At 36.9% G+C, this 10,946-nt stretch overlaps 2 protein-coding genes across 5 annotated transcripts in view; one reads left to right on the top strand and one right to left on the bottom strand.

The window, feature by feature from the left end:
* The window catches only part of msh3 (mutS homolog 3 (E. coli)), a 41,532-nt gene extending 35,582 nt beyond the window's left edge, over positions 1-5,950 (bottom strand). The window contains exons 1-8 of one of the 3 annotated variants that reach the window (XM_015021017.1): positions 5,659-5,950; positions 4,408-4,525; positions 4,002-4,312; positions 2,466-2,678; positions 2,160-2,276; positions 1,945-2,062; positions 1,716-1,855; positions 627-793 (exon numbers count right to left, since the gene is read on the bottom strand). In XM_015021017.1, the coding sequence (XP_014876503.1) occupies positions 627-793; positions 1,716-1,855; positions 1,945-2,062; positions 2,160-2,276; positions 2,466-2,678; positions 4,002-4,312; positions 4,408-4,525; positions 5,659-5,796 (1,322 nt within the window). In that variant the 5' untranslated portion in view covers positions 5,797-5,950. The remainder of the gene's footprint in view (positions 1-626; positions 794-1,715; positions 1,856-1,944; positions 2,063-2,159; positions 2,277-2,465; positions 2,679-4,001; positions 4,313-4,407; positions 4,526-5,658) is intronic. The other 2 variants (XM_015021016.1, XM_015021015.1) reach the window with 2 other exon arrangements.
* Positions 5,951-9,607: 3,657 nt separating this feature from the next.
* LOC106938835 (CD59 glycoprotein-like) lies at positions 9,608-10,802 on the top strand. 2 transcript variants are annotated; one of them, XM_015021019.1, is made up of 4 exons: positions 9,608-9,717; positions 10,241-10,348; positions 10,487-10,648; positions 10,691-10,802. In XM_015021019.1, the coding sequence occupies exons 1-4, from the start codon at positions 9,669-9,671 to the stop codon at positions 10,780-10,782; spliced, it is 411 nt and encodes a 136-aa protein (XP_014876505.1). In that variant the 5' UTR covers positions 9,608-9,668; the 3' UTR covers positions 10,783-10,802. The 2 variants fall into 2 exon arrangements, with proteins under 2 accessions (XP_014876505.1, XP_014876504.1); XM_015021018.1 differs by having other exon boundaries at positions 9,609-9,717; positions 10,487-10,802.
* Positions 10,803-10,946: the final 144 nt, after the last annotated feature.

Below are 10,946 nucleotides of genomic sequence, written 5' to 3'. Positions count from 1 at the left end.
AAAAGGAGTTTTAAAAAAACAGCCAATTGTCAATCATACGGAAATAAAGCTTTTTTTGTCCAATTTACACATTAAAGTTATAGAAGCAACTAATATAAATTATCTCAATAAACTCCTTTGATCAATTTTATAATCATGCATTAAGTGTGACCAGCATTTGGAAAATTAATCATAACAGTATTTTTTTCTAATAACTTTGTTTAAACAGTGTTTTTGAAACTCATAAAGTGTGACATGATTGTCCTTCTAAATCAAACTTTTATTTACTTTGAGCCAAAAACCTTCACAAACTAAACTGTGAAGTTTCCAGTTTGAGCAAAATCCATCCACAACCTTAAATACTAAATGAATCTTGTGGACCCGCTGAGCCTCGTGGTGAGAACCTGCGTGCTGAAGACCCCATCTCATAACCGCTCAGTGCGCCCGCATCGATTTCCTCTGCCACACTAAGCCCAAAGTGCTCCGCTCAGCAGGGCTGCATGCCTGCCTGCCTGGGGAAATCTAAACACAACCCCTCAGAATCAAGTGAACCAAACTCAGACACACTCAGTTCTATCGAAGCAGAGATAAGCTCTGCAGAGGAAAATGAAGACACGTCGCCCCCTTGTGGCGTGACAGCAGATTACCTGGCATTAGCGATACTGAGCAGCAGTTTGGAGGTTTGATCCGAAAGGTCCGAAGGCACGAGAACCTCCACTGGGTTTATCCTCAGGATACGGCCCTCCAGCTCGGAGCGGGACGGACCATCAGGGAAACAGTCCAGGAACACGTCTCCAGTGCTGGGCTGGACGGCCTGATGCACAAGATACAAGCACAGGGACAGAAAAAGGAGAAAACAAAAGATTAGAGGGTAAAGAGGTAGTTTGATCACTCAGTTCATATTAGATGGCTGACTTTACAAATAAAGTCAGCCATATTTTTAAATATGGATAAAAATGACTCTCCTTCCAGTTCAATCAAAGTTGAAATTGGAATTTTTAAATATTGTCTTTAATATTTATGACAAGAGGGTAAATGACTTTATTCCTTAATCCAGACAAAACATGTGTAAAATATTTCTATAAGAGATTTTTCTCTTACAAATTCAGGATTTTTTTTCTTACAAATTTCTCACGTCAGAGGATATTTTAGTTCTCATATCAGAAATGTATGCCTTTAATCAAGGAAAAAAAAATTCTTGCCAATTTATTATATTTTGACATCAGAGAATATTAAAGACGTTTTTGGCTGAAATGTATCCATTTTTCATTTTAATCCATGATGGCCCTAATACTCTGTTATGGATTGAATATAACACAAACAAAAAAGTCATAAACCTGTGGATGCATCATTGTTCATTTTGATCAAATACCAATGACATCTGCCAAGAAAGACTCCAATATAAAACGTCACCATTGACCAACACTTTCATATAAGTTTTAATAGATAAATTTGTTATGAAAATATCTCACTTTAACAGAGGAGGAGATGTAATTGGCTAGCGAACTTCTTTAATTGGAAAATATTTCCAACATGAGGCAGCCAGACTCTCTCAAACCTGTTGACAAATAACCACTGATCTTCTCATAGTTTATCTAGCTGAAAATACCATTTCCTTCAGGAATTACTTAAAATCTTCTAGATTCCAGATAAACTCAGATTTGATGTGCTTCATATTGTTGAAATGCACACCATGTTGCTTGGTTTCAGCTGCAGTTTATGTTTATCAGACTCACCACCACCCCCACAGAGAGCTGCTTCTTCACTTTGTCCCAGTTCTCACTGATGCACAGCAGGAAGCTGTCAGGAGGGTCCGACACCACGTCAGCACAGCCCCCCTCCTCCACGTCTGCCACTCTACAGACCGGGTTTACGTCTGGAAATAATACCTCGTCAAGGACATCAAGGGATTTAAAAAAAGCTACTTTAGGGGCATGTAAGGACAGAAAATGCCTGTAAGGATACCCTCTCCCACCAGAGTGGACTTGGTGTACAAGGCGCTGAGCTGACGGCTGAACAGAGCGTTTCTGTTGGTCCCTGACGCCTTCAGCGCAGACGTTTCTGTCTGCTTCACAACGCCAACCTAAAAATGACAGACAGAAGTGACGAGACGATATCTGTCTCTGCTAACGGAGTGGAAGGGGGAAGAAGAGAATCAGAATCTAGCAATCATCTGCTACCTTGTGTCCATGAGACACCAGGCGCCTGACGTGAACAAACAGGCGGTGAGTCGGGATGCTGCACGTCATGAAGTTATGATCCAGGTGACAAGTTATGTTCAGCTCTTTGGCAGCAATCTGTTCAAATGCAAAAGTTTCTAAATGATTATTTGGTCTAAACCTGGAGCAAAGATGTTTTCTCTCCTCCCCCGGGGTACTAGGAAATGAGAAGTGTGTAGTTTCAATGAGAATACTTTCTTTTGCAAAGTAGCAGATACACTGGAGCTACGATTACATCTGATTATTTAAGCATACTCGGGTTTTTACCTCTGCATCTTCTCCAAAGAACCTGTATTTGTAGCCACACTCCACTGCCAACAGCACGTCCTTATGCTGCTGTTTCAGCTCCATGACCTGCTGCTCCAGGGGGGTGTATGTGCTTCTGGAGCGTCTGCAGGGGGCGCTGGAGTCTGATGGAGACTCTGCAACCTTGCCTCCCTCCCTTCCTCCTGACTTTGTGATCTTAGACAAGCAAAATCCCTGCAGGGGGAAGAAAATATGCTCAAATGTGGTTATTTTTAGTTTGTTAGCAGTGCTCAAGTTTGAAGTTAAGCTCTTCGAACAGCGGTGCATTAAAAAAAGATTGTATTGCTCAGTAAAATTTAATTGAGTGGCAATTAAAGTAAATGATTCACTGACTCCTTCACTGCTCCAGGTTCCCATCAATGATGAATATCCCAATAAAATAACATAAAGTCAATCATGCAATTATGACACAAACTTCAAATATCCTTTTTAGGAGCAAATCTGCTCTGTCATGTGTTGGGAACCAGCGTCTGTATATGGTATGCCCGAAATGCCAAGACTGGACACATGACAAGAAAAATAAACAGCAGGTAAAGGGAATAAGGACAAAGTAAACCAATAAAAGGAAGTGAAAAAAGAAACATTTGTACCTTCTGAGCAAACTGTTTAAACTGTATTCAGACTGTATAGGTTTGCAGTTTATCAATGGAGGTGGCAAATTATTCTAAGAATTACCAGCTCAGATCAAAAAAGCACAGAGAAAACAAAGTTGATCAAAGTGACAAAAAGTATTTAATCATCATGACTATAGTATGTGTCCAATCTTAGTAAATCTTAGCACTGTTTCCTATGCAATATTTATAGCCAGGTTTAATCCAAACATAAAGAATACACTCCCTGCTTATGAGTAACATATTCAGCTTGTTGAATGGATTCTCACTGCATCAGGCGTCGGCACAGAGAGAGTTCCAGTAATGTCATTGATGGAAATGTTGATACTTTTTACCATTTATTCACTGCTATATCTGCTGTGTTTTTTTCTCTGCAGGTGTTTTCCTGTTAAAGAAGTTTCCAGACAATGTGCAGACGCTTTCGCAGCCGTTTACAAAGATAGCTGAACTGTGACATCCTGTGCAAAACGCCTCACTTTGCAGCTGCCATATATGGAATGCATTTCCTGCACTTGCCTGTGCTGTTGAATTATCACTATGACGGCACGCCTGTGCTTTGAGGAGAATGAATACCGAAGGTTTGCAAGCTCTTGTTGGAGTTAGCCTAAACAGTCTGACACACTTCTCTCGTTTTGTAAAAGGCAAGTCTTTGTGTCCTTGTGATCTTTTCAGAGTTTATGTGAAGAGTAAACTTAATCATTATTTGCTTGATGACGCGAGCCTGGCTTTACTTGACCCCATCTGAAAGAGGTAGAGGTCAGAGGCCCTAGTCAGAACATTTATAGAAAGCAGCTAAATATTATATTCAGGGCTTAAACTACCAACCTTTGAGGTTTAAATATGTTCTCATGTCTTTTTCACATAGAGAAGAATTTGTTTAACATACCAGATTAGTGACAGCCAGCTCTGGATCCTCTTCGTCATGATTCTGTGTTTCATAATCCCGCTTCTTCTCTGTCCCAGGCAGTGTCTTGCTGATTTGCTGATGAGAATCCACAAAACTAGGCGAAACAGAACTCCTCATATTAGAGCTTTTGCCGCTGCGGTCATCCATCTTTGTTTCGTCCTCGATGGCCCGGAGAAATGGATCAGCCATCATGCAGGAGAAACCTTTCAGCTTCTCCAAAGTGGAGGAGCAGAGACCTCCTCGTCCTCCTCCTTCTCCTCCTCCTCCTCGGTTCAATGTCGGCTTTGCCTCTAGGGAGAAGAAACAAACCAAGAATATTTAGTTTTCAAACAGTAAAGGAAATATTTTTAGAAGAAATGAAATTAGATGATAAGCTTGTGTTCACCTTTAACACTCTGAGAAGGTCCGGGCTCACACTGCACGTCTTCCACCTGGTGGCCCTTCACAGCCAGTTTGGTTCGTTTTGATGGCAACCCATCTTCATCACCAGAGGAAAGTTTCAACTAAAGTACAAGAGCCAAATAATCACAGGTACAATAAATTAGTGTGTACCTAAAAAGCTAATTAACGTCAATATTTAATTCAAGAAACTCAAAAATTTTGATTTGGAGAAACAGTGAAATATTTAAAGTGATTGTTTTTATTATAATTTTGATGATAATGTTTAACAGCTAATTAAAGCCCTAAATGTGGTTTATCACAAAAGTATACCTTTACCTAAAACCAATAAGAAACAGCAGAAATGTGTGGAAATGTATATTATTCTACTGTAAAGTATGAGCCTTCAGTACTTTGCTGGGTCCCTTTTTGCATGAATTGGTGAATCAGTGATTGGAGGCAAGCAGTCTGTGACTTTGCTGAGGTTTTGATTAATAAATTTATCCATTCATTCATTAATCCAGGTTGCCTTCAGCTCATCTGCACTGTTGGGTCTGGTGTCTGTGACATTCTGCTTGGGTTACAGGTCAGTACAGTTTGCTTATCAGTAAAAGGAGAGTAACACCAGCAGGTAGTATTCCCTTAGCAATGTGGACAGATGCCAAGTTTTGTTGGAAAATTAAATCAGCAACTCCAGAAAGCTTGTCAGCAGGACGAAAGATGAAATATTTTAAAAGTTCCTGCAAATGGCTGCTCTGAAGATGACATGGCACCCTAAATTTCACACTGTGAAAACTTCAACCAGTACCTGAAGCAACTTTGATTACTCTCCACTCTTCCTCCAGACTCTGTTACCTTGATGTCTGAATAAAATACAATATTCAAACATCAAGGCTTCTGTGGACTGTGATTCAAAGTCCTCCAATAAAGGTTCAATTATACCTATTGCACTTGCATCTTTGTCTATCACACTTCTTCCTTCCTCTCAACGTCCAATTAATATAACTGGACACAGCAATATTTCAATACATGATTCCTTTAGCTGTGACTTTTTTTCAACCCATAATAGTGGAGGACTCCAATGACTGAGTGCTGATAGAGCAGAGGTCACAAAATCCCCATGAATTAAGAGCTGTGGTTTAAAAACCTTTCTTAGTGTGACATTATACTTTCCGAGGAACTAAATTCTGGAAGAGTTGCATAAAGCAAACCACAGATGACATGTCGGATATGAAATGAGTTAAGTAGCAGACCTCACCTTTCCTCTTGAGAGCCGATGCTCTGCAGGATTTGGTTTAATCCCACACTGAGGTCTGCTGCTGCTGCTGCTCAGTCCTCCAAAGTACCTGCTGATGGAGGTCTGAGTAGTGCAGGGCTTCTTCACAGACTTTGGCATGTTTACATTTCTTTTTTTAACCGAAATGTTTTAAAAACCTGCATAAAACCGGTCATAACGAAGTAGTTGAAGCTCCACCGGCTTTTCAAAACATAGCGGCGCAGGAGCTGACGTCACCCAGGCGCGTAAAATGACGCCGCAACGTATTGATGTGCATTACCGTCATCTACTGGAGTGGAGTGTGTATACTACGTATAAACTCTGTATCCTATCAATTTCGTCTTCTTAAGGTTTTTCAGTAAAGAACAAAAATATTCAGAATTGAAAAGATTATTTAAAATATCTTGTGTATTTAACTGTAAGTTTGCTAAAACGTAATTTGGATATAATTTTTCTGCCTTTCTACACCAATGCATCATAAAATACACTATCAACTACTGGCCATCAGCTGCAAATGCAAGAAATTATTTTTGTTAAATCCAATATGGCCGACAGATAATAAAAGCATTGCAACCGACCCGGTCCCTCCTTCTACTGTAGACGACTCTTGCAGGTAAAAAAAATATTGTGACATCAGATAACCCCTAAAGAACAATACTACTGATATATTTTTCAAATAACAACTTTGTATTTGGAGAAACTTACAATTGATCACCTAAAAATTTTTTTTTTTTTACTTTTTACTAAATTTTTTTCCTACCTTTTTTATGCCTTAAGAAAATCAAAAAACATTTTGGAAAAAAATCCTGACACAAAGGATCATAATTCATGCATGAAACGGTTCATTTCTTTTTTTCTTTTTCCCAGGGTTTTAAAATTTCTTAACATGTATGATGGCTATGCTGGCATAATCAAATACAGACCGTACTAAACCCGTGTATTGCTTTCAATGTTTTTCTCTCAGTATCCCACTCACTCCCCACCAAACACCTCATTACATTTAAAACTCTCTTACACTTTTCCACTACTTTTTGAAAATGAATTTTCCAAGTAAGGTGTTCATCCAGCCTTAAACCCAAAAACTTAAATGGCTTAAACTTAAATCATGATTATATATTTGCAATTTTAGATTTTCAAACACTTCCTTTGTAAAAAATAAATGAATAAATAAATAAATAAACTCTTAGTTTTGTCTATAGAATTTTTAAATCTCCACTTAAAGGACCAATCTTCCATTTTATTAATTGCTTCTTGTATATTTTTAACAATACAATTTAAGTTTTTACCCCTTTTCCAGATTGTTCCATCATCAGCAAATAAAGAAAAGCCCATTCCACTCTCCAAAACTGTCAAACATATGTTTGCCGTACGCTATACTTCCCTAAGAAAGTATAGTGTACTTCCTTAGGGAAGTACGTCAAACCACTTCCCTAAGGAAGTAAAGCGAAAAGATTTTCTTCTGAAAATTTTTTCAGAAAGATTTTCAACCAAAAATCTTTCTGAAAAATGTTGCCCTATTCTTACTTGTACTGGTCTATCTTGTAAAAAACATTTTATCCAATAAAACAATGAATCCACTAATTCCCACCTTTTTAAATGTTATTTAAAACCTTCCTTCCATATCCGCTTCCTCCATATGAAAAAAGATAGCCACCACACTCTCCTTACTAACTTACCCTTTTTCTGATTTCATGTTCTAAACGTAGAATAGGATCCATACTGCTTCTACCTTTTCTAAGTCCACTTTGAAATGTTGATAAATATCTCCTCTTTTTAACAAAGTAGTTATATGTGAATTTAATGCAATATGTCTATAACTTGCTGGTTTGACCACTCTTTACCTGATTTTAGGTTTGGAACTATGATTGCTTCTTTCCATGCCATAGGTTAAAAAAAAACTATTTCCCAGGTGTTATTATACAATTCCAGGAAAACCTTTTAAGTTGAATTACTAAGCTCAATAACCATAATACAAGAAATATTATCATTCTTTTATTTCCTATTAACATTATTTAGTTCAAATAAAGAAAAGGGACCATTTAATAAGTCATTAGTTCTTACAATTTGTTCCAACAAATTAACATTTTTATTGATTGTACAAACTCTTCTCTGTTTTTCCTCTGTACTTATATTATCACAACTGTGAACTTTAAGAAAATTTTAACCGAAATGTTTCTCTTCTCCTCTGTCACAGCAATAATATCTCCATCTTTCAAAACTGGATACAATTTGAAACAATTTCCGGTTTTGGCTGTTAAAAAAAAGGAGGGTCATCAGTTTAAGTGGACTATCTGCTGTAATATTAGATTTTTTAAAGTAATATGTAATCTCAGCTGAACATTTTACACTTTTATTTTGAAATATAAAAATGGCTTTTGGTATTAAAGTTTTTCCCCACATAATCTTCGACTCTAAAAACTAGAAAAAAATTCAGTTTGACTCACCAGTGTAATTCTAATCTGGCAGAACTTTAACATTAACCTGCACAGCAGACAAGGTTACATATAGTAAAAATTAACCTGTTAACCTTGACAATTTTTATATGTTTTTACCACATGAGACAGTAAGGTTTTTTACTGTCTGATCTGGACAGTAAAATAATTTAAGTAGTTTATCGCAACTTTCCAAGTTACAGTACTTTAAACTTTTAAAGTCTAAAGTCTTGGAAAACTTAAAGTAAGAAGTTTAAAGAAAGAAACTTTAAATTTTTGAAGGAGGAAATACAACTTCAGAGAACTTCATGATTTTTCTGACATAAACATCTAAAAGTCATCCTACCAATGCCAAAAGGAAAAAGTATAACAAGCTAAATGCTGAGCTTATTTTTATCCAGAGTTCAGAACATGACGTGTTAGAAAAACTTTTATAGCTGCACGCACAATAAAATGTCATCACATAACAGTGTGTGTAGCATAAACAATATTCAAAGTAGTATGATTGATGCAGCATGTTTGTGCCAGAATCACAGGAAATGTTGTGTTCTTTTAAGTTCTGTTTTTGTGCTTCCAAGTTTTGTTTTTAAACTGTGTCACACTAGGAAAAGCTCTGGTGAGACATCACAGAGGATGTCTGCGGACAACCCTGACCATCTTCTTCGTGAGACTGTATTGCGGGGCGGGGGGAGTGTCTTCAGTCAGAGGCTTCTTCAAAATCACTGTAATACAGACTGTTACAGAAGATCTTTCCTGTCAATAGCCATCACTGTCTACAATAACTATTTGAAGAATTAATGAGCTACAACAACTTTTAGTTTTCCTTTGGGATTGTTTAGGTAAATTCTTTATTCGTTTTGATAAAGGGGTATGCATAGAATCAGAGAAATGCACATTTGTCTTTAGATATTTTCTTTAGAAAATCAGAGTAAACATCACCGTCTGAGAAAAGAAAAGCAAGAGAGAAGAAGGAAGAAGTGAAACTTAACACATACAGTTCTCCTTTCATGTCTTATCAGTCACGTACATGGTGCCTACACCCATTTCTCTCTCAGTTTCTCCCATCTTGAGTTAATTTGTACCTCTGTCCATAAATCAAACCTGGTTCAAAGGAGTTCCGGTTTGAAAGAGAAGAAAAAACATCTTCACTGAAACCTCCGTTATCAGTTCCATAAGTATAACACTTGTTTATTTCTTCCCAGTAAATAAGCAAAAGTTTTATTTTCCAAGACGAGATCAATAAAGTATTTTTGAATTTGAATACTAAAAATATGTCCTTTTTTATTTCTTTGAACTGTTTTTAAATATAATACAATGAAAATCTGTTAATATACACTTACTGACTTTGACATGTTTACAATTCTTTTTCTAAATGACATATTCCAATATCCTGAATAAACACATGTCAGAACTGAAAGTAATGCTGAGTTTTTATGAGGGCCATGATGTCATTTGAGAGCTCTTTATATTCAGGTCCCTGTGGAGCGGGCTTATTTAGGGAAAGGAAGGAAAGAAGAAAGGACTGAAAGAAAACGTTTTTCCTTCGCACAGCCTACGTTCATGATGAAGCTTTACGGAGTTCTTGTCCTGTTTGTAACATTTTCTGTTGGTAAGAATTTCTTGAATTTAACAAAAAGGAGGAAATAAAACAAAGATTAAGTTTTATAAGCAATTCAGGTTTTCTATTAAAGTTTAGGATTATCTCTATGACTTGATTCAAAGCTGTAAGTCATATATTTGTTTAAAGCTCTCATTATTAGTTTACAAAACATTTGAACTGGATTTTATATTTTTTGAAATTTTAAACCAAATTTTGAGTCTTGTTTTTATTGATTGATTGATTGATTGATTGATTGATTTACTCATTTCTGTAAAAATGTATATAGAAATGTACTGAATGTACTGAGTTCTGTATTTACAGTTCGGACGGGACTGTCTTAATCCTGTGTTCAACAGTACAAACAATTTATGTTTTCACTGTTAAAGGTTTTAAGACTTTCTTTTTATTTAATTGAAAATTTGTATTTAAGCTGTTTGTAAGTTTAATATGAGAGACACACATCTGTCAAGTTCTCAGCTTGTTTTTTGTTGTTATTGATAATCATGTTTAATTCTTTTGGTTCTTCATTTAGCATCCGGATTGAGATGCTACCAATATACAACATTTGAACCCAATACCTGCACAGGTGTTCTAACTTGTCCTTATGGTTTCGACCGTTGTGGTTCTTTTGAGTCAGAAGGTAAGAATTTAAATGTATGAGAATCTGTGCTGCTTGAACTGATCACTTGCAAAAAGATTTAACTTGTTGTATGAGCTATTTGTGGACATTATAGAGCATATTTATGAATACTATTGAGAGGTTTTCTTGCTCTTACAGGACTGATTGACAGGGGCTGCTGGAAAAAGGCAGATTGCATTTCTCCCATACAGTGCTGTGACAAGGACTTGTGCAACGGTGCCTTACTGACTCGCAACACTGCCGTACTGATTGGGAAAGGTGCCGTACTGATTGGCAACGGTACCTTTCTGACTGGCAAAGGTGCCGTACTGATTGGCAACGGTACCATTCTGACTGGAAAAGGTGCCGTACTGACTGGCAACGGTCCTGTACCAACTGGACCTGGTGTCACCCTGCTGCTCCTGTCTTCAGCCCTTATGATGCTCTTTATTTAAGGCTCTGAAATCATGATCCTGTTCTGGTTTATTGCTTTGTCTATTAACAGTTATGCTGAGTTGACAGCAAACATGCAGTCAGGACAAATATGCATTATTTATATTCATCATGTAAAATGCATATGTCTCTTTTAAACATGAAAACAAAATTTGTAAGCTATGAA

The sequence above is a fragment of the Poecilia latipinna genome, unplaced genomic scaffold, assembly GCF_001443285.1.
Source record: "Poecilia latipinna isolate Pla-1442-1.1 unplaced genomic scaffold, P_latipinna-1.0 Scaffold2705, whole genome shotgun sequence".
In the NCBI taxonomy this organism is placed as follows: Eukaryota; Metazoa; Chordata; class Actinopteri; order Cyprinodontiformes; family Poeciliidae; genus Poecilia; species Poecilia latipinna.
This window is presented reverse-complemented; position numbering and strand designations above follow the sequence as displayed.